This window comes from Pteropus alecto, unplaced genomic scaffold (genome assembly GCF_000325575.1).
Source record: "Pteropus alecto unplaced genomic scaffold, ASM32557v1 scaffold123, whole genome shotgun sequence".
Lineage (NCBI taxonomy): Eukaryota > Metazoa > Chordata > Mammalia > Chiroptera > Pteropodidae > Pteropus > Pteropus alecto.
In genome coordinates, this window is record NW_006433950.1 from 1,024,844 (window position 1) to 1,052,516 (window position 27,673).

The 27,673-nt window shown below is 45.8% G+C and overlaps 1 protein-coding gene across 1 annotated transcript in view; it reads left to right on the forward strand.

Moving 5' to 3' along the window:
- Nucleotides 1-27,673, forward strand: part of PHKB (phosphorylase kinase regulatory subunit beta) — a 115,895-nt gene that overhangs the window by 56,769 nt on the left and 31,453 nt on the right. The window contains 4 exon segments of the mRNA XM_015586935.2: nucleotides 1,902-2,060; nucleotides 10,684-10,778; nucleotides 25,770-25,825; nucleotides 26,331-26,424. Coding sequence (XP_015442421.1) covers nucleotides 1,902-2,060; nucleotides 10,684-10,778; nucleotides 25,770-25,825; nucleotides 26,331-26,424 — 404 coding nt within the window.

Below are 27,673 nucleotides of genomic sequence, written 5' to 3' on the forward strand. Positions count from 1 at the left end.
GGTGGTCATGGCTATCGTGATCACACAGCGGTTTGCCAGGTGGGCACAGGTTCTTCACCTGTTAGTTACCTGCTGTGTAACTCCTTTACCTATGCAGTGTGACAGTAACGAGAAGTGACTGATTTTACCCAGGTCCCCAGAAATGCTGCGTTAGGGGCGTGCTGCCCCCTGCAGCGGGCCGCACAGAGGCTATAGCCTGGCCCAGAGGCGCCACCGTCACCCTTCACCCGGAGCACTCTGCTTCCTGGGGTCGCCTCTAGGGCCGGCAGCAGGTTGTTCTGACAGTCCGCCCTGGTGCTAGGATGTCATCCTCTGAGGATGGATCTGACGTGTTACAGACGATTAAATGGTTTAGGCCATGAGCGGCATATTGGTCTCGGTTAAATGCCAGCAGTGCCCGTGAAACAGCGACCAGTTTCTCTGTGTGACTGGAAAACTGATTCTCAAAGGAATTCCAAACGAGAGGTTCCATATGTCTCTGGGGTTTGGAAGAATTAGCAAAATAAGAATGCTCAGGCCATGAGCGGCATAGTGGTCTCGGTTAAACAGCGACCAGTTTCTCTGTGCGACTGGAAAACTGATTCTCAGAGGAATTCCAAACGAGAGATTCCATATATCTCTGGGGTTTGGAAGAATTAGCAAAATAAGAATGTATTTTCATGAATGAGTAGCTTTGAAAACATTTATCTGGAAGTTAATTATTATGTGTTGGCAAAACGTGGATGGTCTTTTGGGCATGATAAGCGAACTGGCAGCCACAGCACTGTGCCCCATTCCCACCCCACGTGAGGTTCGTGGTATTCTCCAGGGTTTTCTACAAGTATCTTGGAGTAGATGCTTCACGTATGTGCTCACCCTTTAAGATGCTTGGAATGCTAAGGTGAAATGTTCATGGATAAACACTGAATTCCAAATTTACATTAATTTTTAAAACCAGTTACGTACGTTTCTGTGCCTCCCCCCCGCCAAGAATCATTGTCCAGTGTGAGAAATAATATGATGAATGTCGTAATGAATATAATATTTGAAGTCCCTTGAATCAAATCTAGTGTTTGGAGGTGGATTGATACGCCGTGGTGGTCTGGGGACCACGCTTTAGGCTTCATCATGTTCACAGAGTAATGTCTGAACTAGTCTCTGTGCATCATTGAACTTGTTCGTTTTAGACACCAATGTCACTATTGATTGACGTGTGAAAAAGGAAGCAAACTTTAGGGAAATCTGTGCAATTTTATTAGGAAAATTAAGTTCACCAGGGGCTGTTATTGCAAAAAAAAAAAGTCTTAGGATGCTTTCGTTCCCCTTTTGATATCATTCACAGAGATTGCAGTCTATAAATAATCATGTTTAGTTTTCTACCAAAGAATATCTTCAAACGGGTTGGTCACAGGGGAAGATGGATCTTTTTCTCTTTAGCGATATTGAATGAGAGATAATGGGCTTAATGTTTAAAATGAGGATTCCTTTGCTCTAAGCGATGGCTCAGGGTTATAATTCTTCATTTAAGATGACACAGTACCTCATTTGCAAAGCTTCCACGGGCTAATCCTATTAAACATAGCTGCTCCTATGGCTCTAAATATTTGCATACAGTATATTTGTTGATTCACTTAAAGGTGTTAAAATTAAACATTGTCGAAGGGGATTATGTACACATTGTTGGCTGACGCAGAGCATATGCCGTCACATTCGTGTTTTCAAGTCGAAAAGCTTTTTCTACATTTTTCACTAGCAGTTTCTGAAAGGAGCCACAATATCCGGTTTCCTGTAGCCTGTCGGATCTGTTCCCTTCTGTGTGACCTCCCTCTGCCCACTTTCCAGTCACTGCAGTTTCCTGAAGGAAAACTGGGGTTAGGACACCGATTCGTTGTATTTTAAATGTTTACTTCTCAATTCCGTAGGTTATCCCGTGGTACCAAAGTACTATTACGTGCCAGCTGATTTTGTAGAATTTGAGAAAAGAAACCCCGGTAGTCAAAAGCGATTTCCTAGCAACTGTGGCCGTGATGGAAAACTCTTCCTCTGGGGACAAGCCCTTTATGTCATCGCAAAACTCCTGGGTAAGTGTGGAAAGTTGGGATCGATTTTATCCCTTGCTCTCGAGCCCTTAGAAGTAAGTATGTGTCTGCTGACATTTTTCTAGGATTTGCTTGGCTTTTGTGCTGTTAGGAGGTCTTGGGGGAGTTTCTTGGGATGTAAAGGTGTGTAAATCTGTCTCTTTACTGGAGGATGGAAAGTTTGTGGGAAGATGGTCAGATGAGTGTGGGTGCTGTTACGACCCTTTAGGAGACTGCATTCAGCTTAGTGGGGAGGGTTCTCGCAGAAGACTGTGGGAACTTTGGTTTACTTTTATATAGTGAAATAAAATTCTGATTTAATATGACAATCACGTTTAGTCATAGCGTCAGCAAGCCATTTACCTCAAGGAATCGGTTACCTCAGAGTTCTCTTCTTCCCAGTAAATGCACGTTGGCAGTTTATTCAGCTGGCTGGACGCTTAACGGCACTGTTGTTCATGATTCTTTGAAGAGTTACTTTTCAGCTTCTCCCGAAACTTCAGCTTAATAGGAATAGTCTTTGGACACATTGAAATGAAGTCTAACTGAATGAACACGAAAAAGCATTCTCCATCTTCCTGCACCATTCCTTGCTAAAATATCAAATATTATTAGCATTTCCATCAAAAAGGCTGTCATCGTGACACGGCGGGTTGTAAACACTCTGCACCGCAAGAACTGCTCGCTGTCACTGTTCTGCTGCCATTGTCTTGCCGTCACTAGCGTTTCTGCAGAAATGCTAACTTTGCGCCGTGAGGCTCACCGTCTCTGGTTGCTTCTTTTACGTTCCATTAGGGAAGAATAATTCAGAGTCCAGATCGCCAATTCAGGCTTTTCGCAAATAATATAGGAGAGTAAACAGAAGCCAGCTAAAGAAGAGAGGATTAAGTTAATGCTGTTTTCGATGTTCCCATTTCCTAACTGTGTTATCTGGAGCTCCAAATAATGCTAATTTAAGAACCTGCAAAAAAATTTTCTTTCTGTAAGTGGACAGCTTTTTGATATGGAGTTAGTATTCTTTATACAGATTTTGCTTATATATTTCGCTCCCCCCCCAAAAAAAATATGTATCTCCTCGAAGTAGTTTTCTTAGAATCAAGCCAAGTTGGGAAGCTTATCTCTGCTTACAGTATTACAAAGAAGCCATATCGATACAGTAAATAAAAAATATTGTAATTGAGGAATTTTAACGTCAAAATCGCACGTTTCTGATGAAAATCATCTGTGACTCTGAGGCCGAAAACTGGCACCTAGGACATGGGACTTGACATCTAAACCTTCATCCTGCTTTTTGCTATATATCCAGCCTGAGATCGATACAGCTAGAAACAGTGCTATTTGAGTAAAGCCTCTGGATAAAACTAAGAAGGTTAATGAGTTGGAAATGCAGAATCGACCATACTCCACATAAGCAGATTGAGCTTAAAAAAAAAAAAAGAAAAAGATTGAAAATAGCATCAGCCAGTAAAAAAGCATTGGACCTTCCTTATGCCAAAATAAATATACCGAATGTAGACATTTTGAGTATAAATAGCATTTTCTTATAGTAAGAGCAGAGTGAACAGAAATAGTCCAGGTCCTGCTTTAATCTCTGTTTCATAATCAAAAAGAAGAAAGACTTCAAAGAAGAGTCAGAGTCGCTTTTCCCTGCTGAGCTTCCAGAAAGGCAGTGGAAACCAGGCAGGGATGCTGCCTGCTCATTAGTACCCTGACCCAGGCGTGCGTCGTCTCCTCAGTAGCTGGTTGAGATGAATAAGACTCAAGACCGAATTCTTTGGTTGCTCTTAACTGTTGTATACTTGCCCCAAGGACCTTCAAACATGCGTGGATGTTATTAAGACCCCAGACACCTCGTTTACTAACAAAGTCCCTTTTATGCATCAAGGGAGCCTCAGTTGGATATTTGCTTGATGACAGTATTTTGTGGGCAGTTAGTTGGAGTTACATGAAAATAATAAATCCTTAAAAAGATTCTGTACTTGTGCATAACTTTCACTAACTCAGGTGAGCTTGTATCCGGTGAGACCTAATGAAGAGATTTTGCTCTAAGTTTGCCTTAGTGAATAATAATCATTCAGTAAAACGATGTGGCTTTTCTTCCGCTGTCAGAGCGAAGAGACTCGACACGCTGTTTCCCGGGCCCGGAACCACCCGCTGTGTTCTCAGAAAATAGTTCATTATTACAGCATGTTTTCTTTAGAAAAATTAGACTTTTAGAAAATCAGTGTTTGCTAGAAAATAGGTACATAAATTATAAACATGTTTATTTTAAATCAGATAGACATATTTTGAGATATAACATTTGACGTGTCTTGGAATAAAACGATCATTCGTTATACCTTCCATTGTTAAATATGGAAGTTTAGAAACTACCTGCGTAAGAGACGGTCGGTCTAGAAAGCCGTGTGCCTTTTGAGTTATTTGGCAGAAATAACCTTAGTATTTATCACATAACAGTCACTTGGAAATTATGATCTTTGCACTGAATTTATTTTGAGATTAAGAAAACGAGGAATATGAGATAACGTAAGGTTAATGATACCTTTCCTCTAAAACTTCCCCAGAGCCATTATTTAAGTTGAATGTATTCTCTTATTCAATATTTTTAAAAAAGAAACTATAATTGTGTAGCTTTACAGAAAATCTGACTTCTAGACCTTGGTTTGTCTTTTCAACGTGTACGCAACCAACTTTCCTCACCTCGAGCGTCAAGACACTCGGGACAATTTTCATTTTGGTGGGACCATAAGGTCCCAGATCATTAAAGATGGGAGCTTTACATACTGTATGACCGAAGATAGGTTAATACAAGAATTTTTTTTAGGATGGCTACTTTGAAAACATTATTAATAAACATCGAGAGTTAAAATGAGGCATATTTTTTTGAATGAGCTTGAATTATCGAGCAATTTTAATTAACTATAACTTTCTCTCTAATACACACGAACTCCCAAAATATTCAGGTAAATGGAAATTTTCTTGAATTTTACAAGTTTTTTTTTCTTTTTGGGATAGGTATTATTTAATTTACTAGGAGTATTAATAGAGACTGTTAATGCGATAAAATAGGTATAGAAGTACTTTAAAATATCCCAAATGTTATATACATGCAGAGTTCCTAATTTAGTTCTTTGGGTCTCTCAAGTTTTTTGGTACATCGTTTGCAGCTCAGTTTATTTTCCAGTGGAAACTATGTTTTAAATGATTATGAACACCCAGCAAACTCGTAACCATGTGATATAGATTATTTCTGACATTATCTTCCTCTTCCTCCACTTTCTCGTCCTTTGGTTTCATTTCCTTTTTTTTCCACGTCTTTCTTGGACTATTGCAGAACCATCAAGAGTTTTGGGGTCATGAACTTAGAAACTAGACAGTTCAGGGTTTGAGTTCAAGTTCTGCTACTTATTACTTAGTGACTTGAAGAATTTTCCTAACTTCTGTGATCATCAGTTTCTTTATTTTTCTGTTGTAAGGATTAACTGATGAGGATATAATACTTAAAGTATTTACCGTGGGACAAATACAAACTTACATGGTTGTTCTCCTTCCTGTCCTCCCTCCCACTCCCTCCCTCTCTCAGCCACCATTTAGGAGCCAGTATTTGTGAAAATAGTTTCATAGTTCTTGCTAACGAGGCAGCTCGGGACGCTCATGGGCCTTCCTTGGGGAAACCCCGGAGCCACAAAACATCACGAGGAATATGAAGATAACGAAGAAAACACTTCGCTAGTTGCTACTTACTCAATGGTCCAACGGCCGTCGGTAGAGACCTACTCTGCCAGTCGCTGTGCCGTCCAGTGACTCTACAGCAAGAAGGGAGTGTGACAGCCTAGGAAACATTTTTGTCTCTGAGGGCAGCCCAGTTATTCTGGTGTACTACTGCCTCGTTCCAGTGTTTGTCACGAAGTCAAGGCCATTCGCACTGGATTCCATTAACGATATTTCTTGCCCAATTGGCCTCGAATACAAAAGCCATCGATTAAGCCTGGAACCCGAATGCTTTTTAAACGTTAACGTCGGTGACCAGGTGCACCTCGTGAGCGTGAGGACGGCGGAAGCCGGGGGCTTGGCTTTCGTTGGTCTGTTAACTTCAGATGCAGGTGGCGCCTCAGTCAGCGTAGCACGTGGCTTCCCTACTGGTCAGTTAAAGATGAAGCGAATGGGGGAGAAAGAGCACACAGAGGTGTCTGCACACCGTGGCCGCTCAGAGACGTCTCAGCTGTCACACTCTGGGGAACTCCAAGCAGAAAGGCCTCTATTTCTCGGCACCTCTGCTGTGTCTTATGGCGTCCACGTGATTGCTGGCGACCTACAGAGAGATTCCGTGAATCGGGCACTATAAACATCTTGAGAGCACACGTAACACGGTATGACTTTAGAAGCTTCACCTAAGAAGGTTTTCTTCCTTTAGCTTGTATAAACGACTGGCTTTCTTGAAACTAAAAGTGTTAGTCGAATTGCTACTAAGGCTAGAAAACTTGTTTAAAAAAACTTATGATCCTGCCCTCAAATATATTAATAAAATTGAATAGAAAAGCAATGACACCTGGAGTCTCAGGCCGTTTCGCAGAGGTAACTAATTATAATACCTGCCTTAAAACGTGTCGAATTCTGTGCTCTGCCCTTTACAAATGTTACCCTAAGTGATCCCCCTAACTTCTCTGAGATGAGTACTGTGTGTCATCACCGAGGCTCGGGAGAACTGAGCAAAGCCACACAGCCCATGACTGACAGAGTCTTTATTGACTTATTCAGGAATCTGCAGAGTTAATTGTGTCACCTGTAACCTTTATGGCATTAAATGTACTCATTATAAATAAACACTTTGCTAACTTAATGAGCTATTACTTTGCATCCTGTTTTCATTTACATGCTGATTGTTAAAAACATATTTCTTATTTCTGTATCCCCTGTAAATTGTCTAGTTATTCGCTTTGCCCATTTAACCTTGGTTTTATGGTTTTTCTTATCAATCTGCATGAATGTTTTATATATTGTGTGTCTCAGCCTCTCTGGTGTTTTCCTAGTTTGTTTACCTCCAAACTTTTCTTGTGCTGTTTTTCAATGAATGAATTTAAAGTGTTTATATAGTCAAATCTGTCATCGCTTGTTTATTTTCTACTGTGGACTCTAACGCTTAACCTTAGAAAGTCTATCTCTGTTAATTAAGTTGAAAACATACATATAAATTTGGGATGTTTTGGTGTAACGTATGAGGTTAAGGACCTACATTTTCTCCGTCGCCATTGGGCTTTTCCTAATACGTATGCTACTGAGATGCGCCATGCAGCTGATAATCAGTTAGGCTTTGAAGCACATAATTTTACCCTGTAAATTATCTTCTGAACCTGTTTTTAGTGTGTCCTGTAATTTTGGTGTCATGATAAAAAAAAAAAAATCGCTCGCTCTGTTAACTGTTCTTTCAATTGTCATTTCATTAAAGAAACAAACGTCTTTTTGAATTTTTTTTTACCCTCAGCAATTATTGTTTGAGGTAACCTCAGGGTGTGTTCATAAACCTTTCTGTGCTTAAAAAATGCAAATGTTAACGATTTCCTCTGCCCCCTTGGGGTTTAGAGACAGCTGTTCTATTTATAGAAATGCTTGATTAGCTGTGAGGCTCGCTACTGTGTTGGGCGATGTAGAAAGCCATTCCTCTTTCATCTTTATTCTTTTCTTTTCATTTTAAATATTCTGTAGCTGGTCAGGTGCAAATTCTTGCAGGCTTGTCACACTTCCCCAGAAAACCAGTGCCGGGAATTGGCACAGTGAGGTAGGTGCTCTGTTTTGCTTCCTGAACAATGCAAACCAGGGCGGTGAAAAAAAAAAAAATGTCTATTAACTTGACCTTGTAAAGTAAGAGTTACTTTTACCATTATGGAAATGAAAATTTAATTATAGCAATTAAAGCAATTAATGTTTTCAAATTTGTTCACTCACCGGCTTATTATTTTGTTTATTTGGTATCTTGAGCGCCTGCTATAGGCCAGGTCGGGTATAACCGTGAATAAGAAGCTACCGCCTGTAGGGTTATAGGTTATAGATGAGCACAGGGTAGCAGCTGGAAGCGCATCAAGCTAGACATACAGATGCAGTACAAAGAGAGAAATGAGGAAAAATACAAAGAAATAAGCTTTTTCCAAAGACTAGGTTAACTATTTTATTCATGTCAATTTCAGTAGCCGAGCACTTATGCTTTCCAAGGATATAAGGTTTCTGAATTTATCGGTTATCATTTATATGTAGATAGAATTTCATTTCTGTAGGATGACAGTGAAACATTAACTGTATAAAACGCTTTTTGGTAGTGGAAGTTTTTTCACATCTCAGTGATCAGACAAATGAGATCGGGAACGAATCCGATGCTATTTAGAATATCACTGTACTAATCAACCCTGCATCGGGAACTAAACTGCTATTAATAAATTGAAATTATATGTCGATATTGGCCATAATTAAACCTATATTGGTTTGGTTGAAATTTTGCAAAAGTCTCTTCCTTTCAGAGTGAGAGAAGCACCTTCTGCACTATGCTTCTTGATTTGGGTAGGAAGCTATGACATAACGAGGTCCAAACTGTTGGTGGATTGTTTCCTCGTCCTGGGGTCTTTGTCCTCTGTGTTACATAGGGCGTCAGTGTTCTCAGGGTGAGTGCGTGGTCAGGAGCCCAGACTCCGAGACGGCCTGCCTGGTTCGAGCCGAGGCCCCGTCACTTACCAGCCCGGTGCAAGTGGCCACCTCTCGCTGCCTCCATCTCATCGTCTGTGACATGACAAGGGAGTCGCGAAGATTATAAATTAATGTATGGGATGCTCAGACAGTGCCAGGAGCGTAAGGGATACTACGTAGGTGCTGGTGCAGCTGCTGCTGCTGCGGCTTCTTCTTTGTCTTGTTATTCTATTATTAATGTCACTTTTATTATGATTAAAGACATCTTCCGAGAGTTGCTAAAAGTGCCTTTGGTGATTTTGTCTAATGGATGACATTGCACATGTGCCTCGCAGTTACTCCAGACTAGAAATATAATGAGAAACGCTCCCCAGGCCGCGAAGGGACCATCAAGCCTTTGGGCGGTGGACTCTCCGCTCTCAGTTATTCGCTGCCTAAAAGCAGCACCTAAAAAGCTGTGGAAACGAGGTGTGATTTTTCTTAAAGTAAATATCAAACACGGTGAATTTATAGAAAAGCCAGCATGGTGTCGTTTGCACGTGTCATGTCAGACTGAAGCTCGAGGAGGAAATGAGCGCGTCCTCGCAGCTCACGTGCCGTGGAAATAAGGAAGGGCGCCGACTCGCTTCGGGAGAAGCGGGGTGCGCGTCAGCCTTCCGCGCGGCCCAGCGTAGCTGAGATAACGGACCGCGGTCCGGGGGGATGCGGTCCGGGACGATGCGCTCTGTAAACCCACACAGCTGCTGCCCACTGGCGCTCCAGCGACGTGACACAGAACTGCGTTTCGGGGTCGCCCCACCCCCAAGCCCCATCTCTTCCAGGAGCGTCCCCGCTTCCCGGCCTCCCCTGCCAGACGCTCGAAGTTGCCTTCCTTGTTACATACTCAGATTTTATCACAAGTTGCCGCAAGGGACCACCATGTGAAAAGGACTTCTGCATCTCTAATACCGTTGAGCATCTTTTCATGTGCTTATCGGTAATTTCCGTATCTTCTTTGGAGAAATAAGCTATTCAGACACTGTGGCCCTTTGTAAATCAGGTTGTCTTCTTATTATTGAGTTGTAATTGTTCTTTATATATTCGAGAGACAAGTCCCTTAAAAGGTAAATGGTTTGCAAACATTTTCTCCCATTCCGTGGGCTGTCATTTTGCTTTCTTGATAGTGTCCTTCAAGGTACAAAAGGTTATAATTTTTTCAAAATTCGACTTAACTCATTTTTATTTTTGTCACTTAATGTTTTGATGTCGTAGTTTTGTCTAACTCAGTCACAGATTTACTATTTTCCTCTAGCAGCTTTACAGTTTTAGCTCTTACATTTAACTTTTGGATCTGTTTTGAGTTCATGTTTGTAGATGGGGTGAGGAAGAGGTCCAGATTCATTCTTTCGCATTTTGATGTTCAGTTGTCCCAGCACTATATGTGCGGGGAGCGAGGGGACCTATTCTTTTCCTCATTTAATCATTTTGGCAAAAATCAATTGACCTTCAACGTAAGGGTTTATTTCTGGACATTCACTTCTATTCCACTGATTTCCGTGTCTGTCTCTATGCCAGCACCGCACGGTCTTAATTACTGTAGCTTCTTCCTTTTCAACTAGATAGATGCCTTTTATTACTTTTTCTTGCCTTATTTCTCTGGCTGGAGCCTCCAGTACAGTGTTGAATACAGGGGGCAAGAACAGACGTCATTTCTTAAAGTTCTTTCTGTTACTTGTTTTTAATTTGATTCTAGTGTGGTCGAATGTACTCTGTGTGACTTTAATCCTTTGAAACTCACTGAGCCTTGCTTTCTGGCCCAGCACGTGGAAGGTGTTCCGTGTCCATCGAGAAGGATGCGTTTTCTGCTCTTGGTGATGGAGCATCCTCTAAACGTCCGTTAGGTTCTGTCGGTTTACGTCGTTGTACAAATGCGTTTTTGGTAATGTCCTTTTCCTCATTTTTTTTTTTTCCCCAGCTGATGAGCTCGTCAGCCCCAAAGACCTCGACCCCGCCCAGCGCTACATCCCTCTGCAGGAGCAGCGGAATGTCAGCATGAGGTTCTCCAACCAGGTAGAGGCCTCTGTTTCTTCACTTAACTCACCCAAGGACAGGTGGAGCTTCATTCAGAAGAAATTTCATTCTAAATGGGGCTTTTCTTGCTCCTTCTGAGGGCAAGCCTCCTCCCTCTTCTGATGCGTTAAGCTTTTCCTGTTTGTATGCCAACCGTACTTTTAAAAATTTACCTGCGGGACGGAGCTATTTGTAAACGGGGACGTGTGAGTCAGATGTGTCCAACAAAGTGTCTTCCAGGTAAGCACTGGTGTCCTCACGGCGGCTGCGCTTCAGGCGTCGGGTGTCTTTGAGAAGACGCAGTGTGTGTCGGTGGTGGGGACAGATGAGACTGTGGTATCATTGAACGGCGTGAGGTCCCCCGTGCTCCGTGTCCCTCCAGCGCTGTGTCTCTGTGACAGGACTGGGTGATGCACAGAGCTGCTCTCAGTATTGGGTGGCATGTCGGGCGAAAGAACGTTTTACACTTTTTATATTCAGTCCTACGATTCAGAGGACGTCATGTCACGAAATAAGCTGTTTGCAGGATCAGCGAGATTGATGTTGACCTGAGCAAACCCTCAAGCATTAGATGGTACCGGAAATGAGGACCGTTAAAAACGAGTGGACCCACTGGGCCGGTCACACCGTGTCTCTGGTTCTTTTGCGAGTCTTCAGCAAAAGATGTCATTACTCAGAGTGTTTTTTATAGATGAAAAGCTGTTTGGGAGACTTTTAAATAAATGTTAAGATTTCCTCAAGAATATAAAATCCCTGTGTTAATACGTGATAGAAACTCCTCACTGGCCTGTTAGCTTCTGTATAAGGCGAGGACTCGGCCTCTGTCCTTGTCCCCACGCGTGTCAGTGCAGTAAGTGTCGTCTGTACATGCTCGAGGCATGCAATTTCGCTTGAAGAAATGGTAATGTAGGGACTCCGTTTAACTTTACATTACCCAGTGCTGCGACGCTGCCGTTTTAAGGCCATCGTGTGTCATCCGCATAGCATCTCACATGGGTGACCCGCTTTGCTAGTGCGGTGGAGCTCAAAGCCTTTTCTTAGGATGTAAGGTAATAGGTCTCAGATGTGAGATGTGGGGGCAGGAGCCAGAGGGCATCAAAGCACATGGTTCACAAAATCTGCCAGTTTCGTTGTTGACGCAGAAGGACGACTGTGGGTTATGTGTAACTTTTGACACGGGATACACCTGCGGCTCTTTCTCTGCCACTCAAGAAGGTCATCAGAACTTCACAGAGAATTCAATCCATGTGTTTCTTTATACTGAAGTCATTTTCTCACGTTGCTGCTAACTTACCTGTGGCACGCCTCCCAGGTGGCGCCACGGCCTGGCTAAGACACCTGCTCCAGGTGAGGACACGTGGGTCGCGCCTGTGCACAGTTCTGTGTCATCGCTAGAGAGAGGCGATGGGGAGGTCTGGCAGCAGAAGATCGCCGGGCGCTGTCATGCCACGCCGCTGGCAGCTCGGTCGTGGTGGGGGCCCCACTGCTGCTGCTTTCTCAGCAGCCGACACTGTGCTGGCCCGCGTTAATTGCTGGGGCTGAGTGACGTGGCTGACGTAATATGGAGACCAGATGCAGCCTCTTCTGGAAATGTGGTCTCAGAGGTCTCGGCCACGATCAGCCGGACCCGACTGCAGTTAACTGGTGCGTGGGGGTTGACCGGAAGCTTTGAACCCTGCCGGATGTTGGAAAAAGCAACTAGAGAATAGTCAAGTTCAGACAATCCCCTGACTTCGAAGGAGGACGTGTTGGGGTCCTGGGACCACCCGTAGCCTCAGCGACTTACTAGAAGGACTTCCAGGACTGTCACGCTTGCCCTTATGGTTCATCACAGTGAAAGGGTAACGGGATAAAATCAGCGACGGCACGCGGGCCAAGTCCGCAGGAGACTGGCCACCAGCTCCCAGGCGTCCTCTCCCAGCGGAGTCACGAGGCACAGCCACCCAGCAGTGCCGTGTGACACACGCAGAGCGCTGCCGGCACTTTGGCACAGGACACTTGCCCCAGCTCGAGTGTCCAGGGCTTTTACTGGGGGTCAGTCCTGTGGGCGTGTGGCCCCTCCCTGCTTCGTGCCCCCATGACTGACCTTGCTTATTCAAGCTCTCGCTGCCCGGGGAAGAAGCAGATGTCCACCACAAATCACACTGTCGGCATCAACCATCTGGATTTACTGCTACAGTGTGGCCCAGGCCCCGGGTGCACGAAACCCCTCCCCATGACAGAGTATTCCCTGAAGCCAGCCAGGGGCCGGTCCCGAACACACGCCTTTCGTGGGAATGTTCCGGGTCTGAACAACCCAGGCCTGCTGAGTCAGCTTAGTGCTTCCCAGGAAGGTTGGGGCAGAAAGAAGTTTCCAGAACCGAGAAAGCAGAGCATGCCTGAACTGAGACGGGCCGACCCCTCTGTAGGTTCAGGGCTCCTGGCACATTCCACGCCCGGAATGCGGAGGACCAGACTGACAGCTGTTGCCTGAGCCTCTGGGGGTTTCAGGCTGCAGGCCTCTCGGGGGCTCCGCCAGCACGCAGGGACCACAGGCTGTCACCGCACGGCCTCGTCGGGTCCTGAAGCCGGTAGCCAGACCAGCTTCCTCCTCTCCCCAGCTCAGAGTCCTCCCGTCGCGATCCGTTGAATTCTTTCCAGGGTAGATACTTGTGATAAGAACAGCAGAGAAACGCTGGTCTAGGCCGTCTTGATCGTCCTTTCTTTTATTTTAGAGGATAATTTATCTTCATAAGTTTTTCTGTGAGTGAAAATGGGAATTAAGATTTCTTCTGCTCCCTGAGTCACCTTTTTTCTCCAGAGTAATTTTTAAAACAATAATGGCTGTCATTCATTTTTCATGAAAGCTTTATGGAGATGTCATTTACATTTAGTACAATTCACTAATTTAAAGTGTACAATTCGATGGTTTTTAGTGTACTCGCCACCATCATTTCCGGAACGTTTCCATCACACCGGCAAGAAATCCTGAGCCTTCCGACAGCCCCTCTCCACATCCTTGGACCCCTCCCTCTCCCCGCCCCGGCCCTGGGCACCTGCTTTAGTCTACACTCTGTCTACGTGCATTTTCCTGTGCTGGATATGTCGTATAAACGCTCGCGTAGAGTATGCGGTGTTTTCCGCCTGGCTTTTTCCACTCTGCATCCCGTTTTCAAAGGTCACCAGGTCGCAGCAGGTGTCAGCACTTCGCTCCTTCCCGTAGCCGCGTGACGTCCCATCGTGTGCACACATCCGTCTGTCGATGGGCACTTGGCTTGTTTCTGCTCTTTGGTTAATATAAACAATGCTGCTGTGAAATTTTGTGTACACGTTTTTGTGTGACATGTTTATATATCTTTTGGATATAATGGAATTGCTAAGTTCTATGCTAACCATATGTTTAACACTTTGAGGGACTGCCAGGCTGTTTTCCAAAAGGATTTTGTATATTCTAGATATAAATCTCTCGTGTGATTTGCAAATATTCTCTTCCGGTCAGTAGACTATTATTGCAGTTTCTTGATGGTATCATTTGAAACACAGAAGTTTTCCATTTTGATGAAGTCTAACTTATTTTCTTGGCTTGTCCTTTTGGTGTCACATCTGAGAAACCATTGCTTCATGCAGGGGCGCGAAGATTTATACTTGTGTTTTCTTCTAAGAATGTCATAGGTTTAGCTCATACATTTAGGCCTCCGATCCATTTTGAGTTAATTTTGTATACGGTGTGAGGTAGGCATCCAGCTTCATCCAGTTGTCACAGCACCATTTGTTGAATCTCCAGAGTGATTGTTTTCATTTTTATTGTTGTAAATATACGGTACGTAACATTTATCGTCGTAACCATTCGTCCGAGTACAAGTCAGTGGCATTAGGCACACTGACAATGGCTGTAAAGCACCACAGCTGTCTGTACCCCGACCTTCCATCTTCCCCAGCAAACCCCTCTGCCTTCTCTCGTCCCCCGCCCCGGGACCTCGCCTCTGTTCCACTTCCCGTCCCCATGGATCTCCCTCTGCTAGGTGCCTCCACAGGCGGAATCACACACCATGTTTGCCTTTCTGGGACTGCCTTATTTACTTGGCATCATGCCCAACGCACTTTCTCTTGTTTTGTTGCCGTGGTGTTTCTCTTCTTCCTGCTGGTTATCTTGTCACGTATCTGGCGATTGTCATTTACCCCATCCTAGTGGGAGAGGTGATCTGATGGTTCTCGGTGGACTAAGCAGTCTCTTCCCGCCACCTCCTCAACGAGAGGCGAAGAAAATGGGCCCGGGAGGTCGTCTCGACCATCACCACTTTCCCTAATGCCAGAATGTGAAGGGCTTTGTCTAAGGACGCCGTTACCTATGCCGGAAGTGTCAAGTCACCTCAGCCAGTTTGTTCAGTGTATTAAGGGAAAAACTCTGTTTTCTTGCTGACCGTGGGTCCTTGTGTGGGGCCTGGGGCTGGCTGGCTACTGTGGCTCTCACCAGTTCTGTGTCACGCCCTGCTTTTCCCGTCCGCCCTCCACTGCACCTGTAGACCGGGTGAGCCCCTGGGGGTTGGGCAGGTCCGCCCCCTCACCTGTGATCGTCCGAGTGGGTTAGGCCAGGTTCTGTAGGCGGCTTCCGCTTCGTGCGCTAAGGCACTTCTGTTCGCTGTCTTTCAGAGTGCTGAAACATCTCACTCGATGGCCCTTTTCTGTTCGTCGCTATGGCTTTCGTCTTTTTTATTTATTTTTAACGTCGATACGGTCGTTTCTGTGGGCTTGGAAGAGACACGAGGCTTGCCCGGCCTCAGCCCCGTCCCGAGTCGTCCCTCGTCTCTGCAGTTAGGTGTCTTTCGCTCCAGCTGCAGTCTGTGCTGCTTTAGATCCAGGCGATGAACTTGCACTGGGACTTGGGCAGACTAGATGTTCCCTGAGCAGCACACGGCGTGGAGCAATGTATAAACGTGTATAACGTCTGTCATGTTACAGGGTCTCTGTCATTACTGCGAGGGGACCAAGTCCACAAGTCTGACAATTAGCAGTTTGATTAGGATTTCCTTCTTCCTCGTCCCAAACGGGGCAAAACGAAACAAAAGCCGCTTTCAGGAGGCCGCGAGCTTCTTTGAGCGTTTATTCCCCCTTCCTTCCACCCCGACTTGTTCCTGTTCGGGGGCCATCATCCTCTCTTGCTGAGGTAGTTCTGGCGCCGGCCGCCCCGATCCTGTGAATGAGACTCGCTCTGTTCTCCAGCAGCGCCTCTGCCATGTTCATGTGCGACAATGGCTTCTGCCTTCTCTGCTCACCCGTATTCGGAGGAGGCCTCTTTGCTGCAGAAACAGAGCGGCTGACGGTGTGGAGTCACTGACTCAGTGTGTCCCACACGGCAGCTGTCCCCTGGCGGGAAGCCAACCGTGCCGGGGACGTCCATTTGTAGCAACTGGGGGGCGGGCTTCTGGAATTCTAAAGCAAGTGGACTTGACTTTGAAATGTGAGCTGTGTCCATATTAATCAAATATAGAAGATTCCTGGTCAAATGGGAGCCACACTTACCCTTTTTAAAAGTTTGCAGGACGCCGTCTGAATCTGACGTATGTAACGGGCACTAGGATAAGACCAGCCGGGAATCGGATTTCTTTTCTTCATTTTAAAACCATTTTGAGAAAAATTAATCTCGTTCCTTGAAATGGATGTTGAATGCAATGTAACTTTTACATTAAAAAAAATCATTCTAATATCACAGGAAGAGTCATGAGAAAACCCAGTCTGATCGGGAAGTGTTCTTTCGCGTTCAGTAATAGAATCGAGAGAGCTTTCGATCACTGGGCATCCGCCTGTCCTGTCGGAAGAGTTAGGAGCACGGCCCCCGGGGCGCCTGCCTGGGGCTCCACCCAGGCCTGGGCCAGTCCACCAGTTCTGTGTCTCTTAGTTTCCTCGCGCGCCCGATCAGAGCATACCGCAAAAAGCCGTCAGCAGTAAGAGTTCGCACAGCTACAGAGCTTAGAACAGCTTCTGCTGTGTCGTTAAGCCCTGGACAGACATGAGCTAGTATTATCATTTATATCTTGATCATTCCAGTGCAGACATGGTAGTTCATTGGGGTGCCCAGTCGTTAACGAACGGGAAGGTACCAGGCTGTGTGGCTAGTGGGCATGGCTCATCGGGGAAATGCAAATCTCGAGAGACAGTTCTGGGAGCCCAGGCCGGAGGCTTTGTACAGGAAGGGGAGGACGGGCCCATCCCGAGTGTGGTTCTCCAGTGCACAAAATCACTGTCCTGGGCGTGAGTTGTAAATCTGCGAGCACTCCTGTTGCCGGCGTCCGTGGCCGAGCCTGTCGGTCACCTCTGAGCGGTTCTGGTGGACAGCGCGCAGAGGCCAGACCGTGGGCAGTTAGAGCGATGAGATGCGGGGAGACATCTGGGCCCAGAGCGGCTCGTCACGACCCCCGGCGGCCGGGCCGCAGGCCTCTCCCAGGCGCGTCGGCTCCTCACGCTGCGCGCCCGCAGGCCGGGCTGGCCCCTGCTGCCCTTTCAAATCCGCTCACTTTCTAAAGGTTTATGAATCTTAGGTGATTGAAGAAGTTTTCACACGAGGCTCAGTTTTATTTGGTTCGCTTCATTCTAATGCTCTCAAATAGTTTTTAACCAATTTGAGACAATTTCTACTTAAAGGATTAAAAAAAAATAACTTCGCTTTATTAGCTTGGCAAAGAAAGAAAGCGTTTACATGGGACCAGAAAGCCAAATTTATCTGCAAGCATAGGAGTGAATTTGAGTCCTGAACAGACGTTCTTATGGTTATCATAATAAAACAGAATAAAACAGTCCAGGCTTCAACGATGCTGCAGAAAGCCTGGCCGTCAGGGGCCACAGCTTCCAGGAGTCACGTGTCAGAGCTCCCTGGAGGTTCTCTTCAGTTACAACTATTCAGGTTTTAAGGGAACAGAGAGCCTCCTGTCAGATACTATTTATACCAGAGCCAATGAAAATTAAATGCCCGGATCAAACATATTCAGAACCGAGAACAGTTAAATCAGAAAACAGAAATGAGCTTAAACACATTTAATAGCAGCATTCTAATTAACCCACTGAACTTATCAGAATGAAAAGTTCCAAAAATAAGCATGCGAGGTAATGAAATATTTCATCTACGAGATCAAAACTTCTTATAGTCCTGGCCGAAACGTAAAAGAGGACACGTGGGCTCCGGGGAAGAGGCGGGCTCTGTGGTTCAGAACAAAGACGCGCAGGGGACACCGTGACCCAGGCCTGTTCTGATAACTCTCCACGGGCCCCAGTCCCTGCCCCCGCCCGGTCTGGCTCCCTGAGCCCTTGCGTTCTCGGCATCGGACTCCGAGAACAAAACCTGGTTATTCATCGAGATAAATAAATCTATGGGCTGCCCTGGGACTTCCTGCTTCCTCTTCTTCCTCTTCCTTGTCTGACTTTGAAACTGTCAACACTTTTTAAAGATCTGTTGATCTTTGAAGAAAAACCTACCCTTTGGCCCTATTCTAACCCCCTCTTACATCAGGACCCACATGCCAAGGGGGTGCTGCCTTCCCACCCAGAGGACTCCTCGCTTCCCCGAAGTCCTTGGGGAGTGCTGGGTATTTTTGCCATTGTACCAGTGAATAAAATATGAGCAGCATTTTACGTTTATGGCGGAATTATCACGATGGAGCAGGTCACATGTGCTGCATCACCCTGGAGAGGATTCCGTTTCACATTTACTGTTTCGGCGACACCCGAGCTTTGACCGAGAAGTGCGTTTCATATGCCAGTTAAAATGGATCGATCCACTTCGACAGTCTTTGGAGAAAAAGCCAATATGGAAGGAATGCTTCTTCCTCATAAGAGCTTATTTTCCGAGCTGCAACGTTTCTAAATTTAGGATGAAAGTCAATCCTGATTTACTAATTCATGTACATAGTCAAGCCAAGAACATATATACTTGTTGGTTTCTCACTTTTCCAATTAATGAAGAAAAGCAGATTTTGTGCTGTGTTTTCTGAAATACAGCTGCATAAAATTTTGTATGATTTATTTTCCTGAAGGTGAAAGAATACTACATATATGTAATAAATTTTTATTTTTAAGAAGGGGATATAGTGTGGTGGCTTCGCATCATGGAGGGTAGTCGAAAAACCAGTCTCGTGAACGTATTAACTGTGTGACCTTGGAGAGCTTAAGTAATCTCTGTAAGCCTCACTCTCTTCATCTATCCAATAGGGATAATAGTTCCTAACTCCCGATGGCCATATACGATTAAAGCTCCAACAAAATGTCTGACACATTATGAGAGCTATGTAAACGTTATAGCTATTTTTATGTTATTCCGATTAATTTATTTATAAATAATTTTACTTTCTCATTAAGGAGAATGAGTAAAATTCTGGAAAGTCTGGAGAAAAGCATTATATTTTTAACATCTTGGCTACTACTGTGCATAAGCTTCCTTGTTCTATGGTTACAGCCATGTTGGAAATTCATTAACACTTATTATGCAATCATAGTTATTTTTCATATTCTATAAAACATTATTTTAAATGTCTAATGTTTTTTTTTATTTGGCTTTGTCAGGATTTCCTTTACCATATACGTTTTACTGTAATTTCTATTCCAGAAGTTTATCCTAATAAGGGCCCATTAAAATTTGATGTTTACTGCAGCATTATAGCATTTTTAGGGCCATCAATGTCACTAAACTGCTTTTCATTAAAAGATCTTGTACCCAAAGCTCTTCTGTTGCTAAATGTAATATTTTGTATTCCATAGTGTTCATTAGTTTTGAAAATAAGGCAATAGTTTATAAGGGAAACAATTCAACTTTACACTTACCTAAAAATCATAAAAATGAAAATCGCTTTCTAAAAACTTTCCTAAGACATACGGGTCCAAACATACTGTTCCAGACCATAGCCTAGCTTTGTTTAATTTTTTTAAATCAAATACGTCTGTGTAAGCCATAAAGCTCCCCATAGCTCTGTGACAGACAAGAGCTGATTTCTTCTTGTTTCACTGATAAAATTCAAAACCATTTGGCAGGCCCTTAACGTTTATTGCCTATACCTCACATGTGTGGTGACAATTACGAGACTATTAAGATCTTCGAGAGCCTCTGTTTAACTCCCACTTTTTATAGATTCAAAGAGGAGTGACACGTGCAAGGCCACACAGCTACAGACCCACGGCTGGAGCCCGGGTGTCCTGGGCGTGGCCTGGTGAGCCCCGCCCACCCTGGCATGCACGGCGGCGTACATGTGGGTACTTCCTGGATGGCATCAAAGAAAAACCTATTTGGTGACACTTATTAAAGATGAGCAGGCAGGGCTTATTCAGGGCCTGCGCAGTGGGGTTTCACAGTCGGCCTGGCGAGTGGGAACTCACAGCCGGGGGGTGGGGGCGTCCGTGGAGGGACCGTTACTGAGAGGAAACATCACATCGCGGGGAAGGAGATTCTGCCTAAACTGACCTAACGGGATTCTCTGCCAAAGGCAGGCCAGCTGAGCGGACTCCTCCTGGAGGTGCTGGGTGGCGAGGGGCCTGATCAGGCATCAAGGGTGGGCCTTCTGGCTAAACTGAGTTAGCAAGATTCTTGCTAAAACTGGATTTTATGAGGAAGCACACATACGAACCTAGGAGAAGGTGCAGGAGCCTGACTGAAGTTTGGTCAAGCAAAGAATCATTGTGGTCAGGGCTTGTGGTATTGGTGCCATTGTCCTGTGTTCCCGTTGCCCCTTATTTATTTCTAAGCTAGATTATCCGTAAGTGGCGTTTCTTACATTTTTGCATCTCCTACCTCAACAGCTAGCATAGTGCTTCTACAGAGAGAGGCCAACAAACATTTATCCATCGATCACTTACTTACCAGGAGGATGTGAAATGACTACGTAGTTTCTGGCAATTCTTTCTTCTGCATTGGAAAATGTATTATTCGTTTTTGTTTTTTGAGTACTCAGAGAGTTTGCCCTTATTTCTTTTTATTAAGTCTATTGAGGTAACATTGGTTAATACAAAGAGTTCGCCCTTATCGATGATCATTGTATATTAAGATACTTCTCGTATAAACTTTTATAGAGTTGGGCCGTTTTGCAAAAGATAAGTTAAGATTTAAATTTGTGAAAGACTGGGAAGATGTAAAGGAAGCATTATTCTTGTTAAGTAAGGAGCTGTTTGAACATATTTTAAGGTTATATTCAGCTTAGAAAAAATTAAATTTCAAGTAGTCAATCTGTTAAATTCCTTTTATCTCTTTGTCTCTGATTAAGACCATCCCCACACACACGTAAGCCACCGTTTTAATTTGGACAGATTCTTTTTCTAAAAAATTTAGAATATAGTTCCATTTAAAAAATGAGCCTCGTATGGATAGTTTTGATTTGGTATAGAGACAAATTAATTGTCCATCAGCTTTCTCAGGTTACATTGTCCTGTTACATCTCAAACTTCTTAAAAATGATATTGAATTAGAAATGTCAGAATACAATGCCTAAAAAATATATCTTTTGAAAATCACTTTCAGAAGCTAGGAGAAGGCCATATTTACATAATGCATATAATTTTTATACAATTTTATAATTTTTATAAATTTTATGAATTCTCATGAGAAAACTTTCACATTTTCTTATTTTCCTTATTTATGTTTGCGAGCTGCTTCTTATTTCCCCAGTGTTATTTGAAACATCTTCCATCGTAAGAAAGTGGCTTATGAAAGTGAGTTGAGACACTGTGGCCTGGGCAGCTAACTGGACACCGGTGGTGACTCTTTTAATCATATCGTTAATCGGAGACTGAAGAGACTAAGCACGTGTGTCAAACGAGTTAAATGTGGCAATGAAGAATGACTAATCCCGTGGAGGGGAGCGCGAGCCCCTCCCTGCACAGTTAAAAGTGGGGGGCAGAGTTGTAACTTCTCTGAAGGGTCTGTAAAACTAATGATTAAAACCAGACTCAGGGAATCTGGTGCCTGCGAGGCCCCTGCCTGATCACGGATGGGCCTCTGCGTCCCAGAGGCCAGGGAAAGCCCCACCCAGCTGTTTCCTTCCACCCCTGGCTCCCCACGGCCTCCTGCAGCCTTTGTGGGGACCCCCCCACATACCCCGCATCCATCGCCAAAGTTTTCAGCTCAGACCTGATGTAGCCACACAGGCAGCCAGAGGGCGAAGCCAAACCCGGCCCCTTGCTGTGCCCGCTCCCTCTGCCCCGGGTCCCAACGCGCCCCTGCCTGGGGTGGCTGGTCCCGCGGTGATTCACGACCTCCTGCTCACCTGCTCTTCCCCTGGTAGTGGTCGAAGCCAGGCTCCGTGTCCAGGTGGCCCTTCTCCACGTGGCCCATGTGGCCCTTTAGCGTTGTCTCCAGAAGTCGGCAAGGCGTGAGCACTGCGTTCCTTTAAGATAACAATACAGGAACATCCAGTGACAGCACGTGCTTAGAAAGGAGTGAAAACAGGTGTAGCAAATCGTTTCATTGTGACAAAGTGACGATCAGCAGCCTCTTCCCCGAAAATTGCGTAGTTGAAAGGACTACTGTCAAAGACTTGTGCGTCTGAGGTCTGGGAACGGTTTTTAAAATTCACTTGTTTTCCTCTTAAGCAGAAAGCTTACATAACCCCTAATGTGCTGGATAAACACAGGGCCCCCAGAGACCCATTTTCTCCCTGGCTGGCTCTTACCTCAGCCCAGTGTAGCTTTTAACCGTGTGCGATTCACTCCTCAGGGGTAACTACTCACCTTCCTCTGCTTCCTATTCATTTTCTCTCTGTCGCTGCTTTGGCCTGGCTGGAAATGTCAGGACGAGGTGGCATGTGCTTCGGTCAGGACGGGCTGTGTTCTGCCTGCCCCGCCTGTGTTACTTGGCTCCTGCAGGACAAATACCGCGGATGCCGTGTCTCCGGTTGGAACTGAGACGCGTCAAGCATCGGCCTGGTTTCTTCAGCTAATGAGGTTTTGCTGAAAAATGAATGTAATGAAAAAATGCCAAATATTGGCCGGGTGTACTGATGAAGCCTAATGAGCCTGAATGAGCACCTGTGAGGCCCCCAAGCGGGGACTAGAATGTTCCCACACACTGCCCTGAGGCCGCCCGGCTCGGGGGAGGCGGGCCGTCCACTGTCGGCTTCTGTTCCCTTTTCTCCTGTCCCTCCTCCCTGGTCCTTCTCCCACTAAAAGGCCTTTTGCAGCTGGCCAGGGTGCATCATTTTATGCCGCGTCCGGCATAGTAAAATCAGAGATACTTAGAGCAGGGCTTGACACAGGGCTCGCAAAAATAAGAACTGTGAGTTTTATATGCTGTAGACGTTATTTAAGAGGAGAGGTAATTTTTAAATTTAATTGCCAAGAACTTAAGGATTGCGTTCTATCAAAAAGCATGTAAGAGAACAGCTCTTTCGTAGACAGCACTTGGAGTTGAGTTTCCTTGAAACGTTAACTCAGATGGACACGGAGTAGACTTTGGGGGGAACATGAAGGCCGTTGCTCCCTACTCCGCTCCCCACGATCGTAACATGTTCCCATAATCGTGTGATCGTTAGTTTTTACGCGTCACCTTGACTGGGACGTGGGGTGCCCAAGTATTTGGTCTAACGTTTCCCCGGACGAGGGCGAGCGTGTTTTCGGATGGGTGGCGGGTGCTTCCGCTACGGGAGTGGACTTCGTCCTCGCCGAAGCGTGCCCAAAGCCCTTCCCGAGAGATGGCGTGAGTATTCCAGGCGACTCGTACAGACACTCTGCTCTTGCCTGTGGGGACAGGAGACTCTGGGGCGCCCCGGCGTTCGGCAGAGTTCATGAGGAGACTGGGTCGAAAGAGCGAGTCAAGAACCGGGTAGACGGAAGGAACAGAAAAAGCAGCCCCGGGGTAGGAGGACAGTGGACAGGACTTGGGACGGACATGGGCGGTGGGCGATTCAGAGCGCAGTGCTGCACCGGCCTGGGTCCGCACGCTCGCTGTCCTGCTTGCTGGCTCTGTGACCTTGGACGAGTGAGTTAGGCTGCCTGCGCCTCGTTTCGTTTTCTGCGAAATGGGGATAACGTTCTGTTGAAGCGCTGAGCACGGCGTCGATGGTTATATGAAGTCGCTGCTGCGGTTACTTCTGAAACCTGAACATCGCTATGGAAGGGAAAGAAGATTCGGCACACTCTGTGAGGTGCGGGTTAACAGGAGCTTGGTGACGACGTGGATACGGAGCGTAAGAGAGAGAGACTCAGATTATTCCGAGGTCCCGAGCTGGAGCGAGCAGCCGGCTTGGGGTAGGGGTGGAGTTGCCGAGGAGTCGAGTTTTAGAACTGTTAACTTTGGAAATAACCAAGAGAAAAGTCTAGAAAGCAGTCGGAACTCGAGAGAAGGTTTAAGACTAGAAATGTAAATACGGGCTCATCGGCCTAGAGGGGACGACCGACTCCAGCCGAGCGCGTGAGCTTGGTGAGAAGCCCAGATTTGGGGGGCGGGGCTGAAGGGAAGACCCGGGACTCAGCGCGAGGATCTCCGTCTCCAAAGGCAGAGCAGGTCGGATGGGGGGGCGGAGGTACGGAGACGAGGAGCAGGGGCAGGCGGCTGTAGGTCCCGTGCGTGTCCGGGAAAGTAAAGCCGGCAAAATCGGCACCGTGGCAAGTCCCCTGAGGGTTTCTTGTAAACGATGTTGGGAATTCTTTGGAGAAGAACCATCCCCGATGGGAGAACAGACGGTTCTAGCGTGTGAACGATGGCAGCCCGTAGGACCCAGGGTGACGTGAGCATCCTGCAGCTTCCACAAGGAACTGGGGGCAGCGTTCCTAGGATGGGTCTGAAACCGGAGCGAGTATTACCGCCCTTTATTGTTATTTTGCATCAAATAAATACTGTGCCTCGCAGTTTATTTTCTCTTTTTGATGAATGCTAGATTTCATCCAAGAAAAACAAAGGCTTAGTGTTTTCATTTGTCATCAGAGGTCTTGACGAGACTCTGAATAATTAATTTTTTTCATCCTTTTGAGTAGCATTAATTTTTAAGGTCTTTATCAAATAAAATCGAATTTATAGCCTTTTTAATGTATATTTATTTTTGTTGGGCTGTTACATCATATTTTCTCTATTAAGTTAAATCATGGAAGTCTGCCCGAAATGGCATTTTCATGATGATTCTGGGAACCATGTCTTTGACTGCGTGATAGTTACTGCTGATATATGTATTCTGATATTTCTTGCCTTCCTTCGTACATAAATTCCAGTGGCATATTGAATACCAAGAGAGGAACTGACTGATGGTAAATCAAACATTTTTTTAGTATAATTTTAGAAATGTCGGCGTCATTGCTATAAAAAATTATAGTCGATCAATATTTTCAGAGCTTCCTAATACTATAATTTATCGGTGCTTCTTATGGTCTCTGTCAATTATATCCGGCTTAAACGTGGGCTCGTTTTAACAATGGATAGCATGTGCTATAGTGAATCTTTTCCACACAAAAAAGAGTAGCAGATATTCAGCGCTATCTTTGATTAGAACTGAACACCGTGCTAATCACCTAATCAACTGGGTGGTCCCTTCTCCACCATAGGGACCACGTATTAGAAAAAAACTATTTTGATCTATAAAGTGCCAAAGGGAAATGGGCTAGCAACAGAGGGATTAGCCTTATATGTGATTAAGATGTCAAATGAACAATTTTACCCTCAATCTTTTTCTTTTTTTTTTTACTGAGATTACAGAAATTGGGTTTTTATTTTTAGTTCCTCCTCTTCCCTTCAGAGCTAAATGATGGAAAATGACTCTCAGCCCTCAGACTCCTCTTATGCATCATTCAAAGTAGCCCTGACAGGCCGGCCCCTCCAGGACTGCTGAGATTTATGGCTCTCCGTTCCTTGGTGCTCCATTACTTGTCTACACCGTCAAATTGATTAGCAGGCAGTGGAGAGCAAGCAAAGATCGGTGGCCACTTACGGCCGGCGCGTGTCCGTCATGTTAATGAACTGCTCGGAGATGGTTCATGCTGCGCTTGACTCTGACCGCAGCCGATGATGACCGCGTCTTTTCAAATGTTTTCCCTCTCCGTCATTCTGTGTTACAGGGCCCGCTGGAGAACGATTTGGTGGTTCACGTGGCACTCGTGGCGGAAAGCCAACGGTATGAAATCCGGGTGCGCGGTGTGTTCCTGTGGGGGGCGGGGAGGGGTCTCAGTGCTTTCTGCTATAATACTGAGTGTGGTAGTAGAGGCTAATCCCATAGGCCCCTTGACGGAGGTCTAAGCATGTCATCAATGTCCTTGAAGTGCCAGAGCAACATTCTGTCCATGTTTGACCATCATGTTGTCGCGGTCCGTATGAATATCAAAGACTGACCAGTGCCAGTGCCTCCTGGGGTGTAGTTTTGAGAAATTAGCGCAAACCGGTGGCGGGGATGCCCCGAATCAGGGCTCGCCCTCTCGGCCGGTCCCCAGAGCTCCCATCTGATGTTTTATGAGGATGCAAGAGAGCCTCTGGGCCCCAGAGCCGATGGCACGTTGCTGACATTAACCGATTTCAAGTGCGCCCCGAGGTAGCCCGGTCTCTCCCTCCTCCGTTACCGTTTTCCAGACTATTAACTGCACTGTCTCAAAACATCTCTCTCTCCCCCCATGTTCTTTATTCAGGCTTCAAGTTTTTCTCAACACGTACGGTATTCAGACTCAGACGCCTCAGCAGGCAGAACCCATTCAGATATGGGCACAGCAGGAGCTTGTGAAAGTGAGTGAGTTTCGTTCCTGGCCGCTGTGTGGAGGGGCCGGAGCGCGCGATTCCACTTAGTTAACGGTCAAGAGTCACAGTCCAGTCGCGAGATAGGGCCGTTAATCCAGAAGTCTTTCCCATTAAGTCGAGAAAGCCACTTTATCAGACGTGGCTTTCTGTGTGCGTGTACCGTATATCCACACGCTGTTGATTTCTGCTCTTTGCTAAAGTCTGTTACTCACCTCGACCGAGCCCTTAAATAACAAATGAGTCGTGCGAAATTAGTCTTTGCATTTGACTTGATTATTTTCCATCTCATTACCAGTTAAAGAGACCTTCTCATCTAAATGTTTATTGATAATAACTACCTTTCTTTTCCTGTCGCCTTTCTATTTGGAATCTGAAGTGATTCCCACCTCTTTGGTTTACGGTACCTCCAAAGTAATTATAAAGCAGCATCTGAGTTTCTCTTCGCACTTACACACCTGTTCGGATAGGATGAACAGGTGACCGTCGAGGTGGTTTGCAGACGCCAGTCGGCGTGCATTGGGACTGCCAGCGACAGGAGCTTGTTGATTTCCACTCGCCGTTTACGAACCGAACCGCCATTCTTACTTGCTCATTGTTGAGTAAGCAAACAAACTCTGCAGCATGCGACGGAAGTGTTCGGCATAGTCCCTCACGTGACCGAGATTAGTCAGGGAGGTTGATAGAAGAGGTCGATGCCACGATGAAGACTAAGAGCTTAGAGAAGTGGGGTGCACGCTGCACGAGCAGACGCGGGGCCTCAGAGCTGCTGCTGATCACACTGGGCCAGGCCTGCCGGCGGCCCGGCTGGGACCCGGGTCGGGTCCCCCAGAGGACCAGTCCTGCGACAGTGCTAGACCTCCTCTCACAGGTGCGGAGCTCGTCCTGTCCCGGCTAAAGGGACGAGGCTGGCATCGCAGGGATCCCTAGAGCAGGACACACTTTAAAATGACACCGAGCTATAAGTGACAGAAAGGTTTTTATGGTAGAAGAGGGTGACTGAGACCAAGCGGGAAGTGAGGGCGCCCGGGCCAGGGGAGGAGGCGCAGGAGGGGGAGACAAGCTCAGGCCCTAGCGCTGTGCACTCATCATCCACGTCGCCCACTTAATGGCCTTGGACGCTGTGCCATGGCCCCGAGCACTGGGGGAAATCGAGTCACACGTAAAGGACATCTACCCAGATCTGTACATTTTACGTTGCGCGTGGCTGATTAATGTCATAGTCACTGTCTGAAAGAAG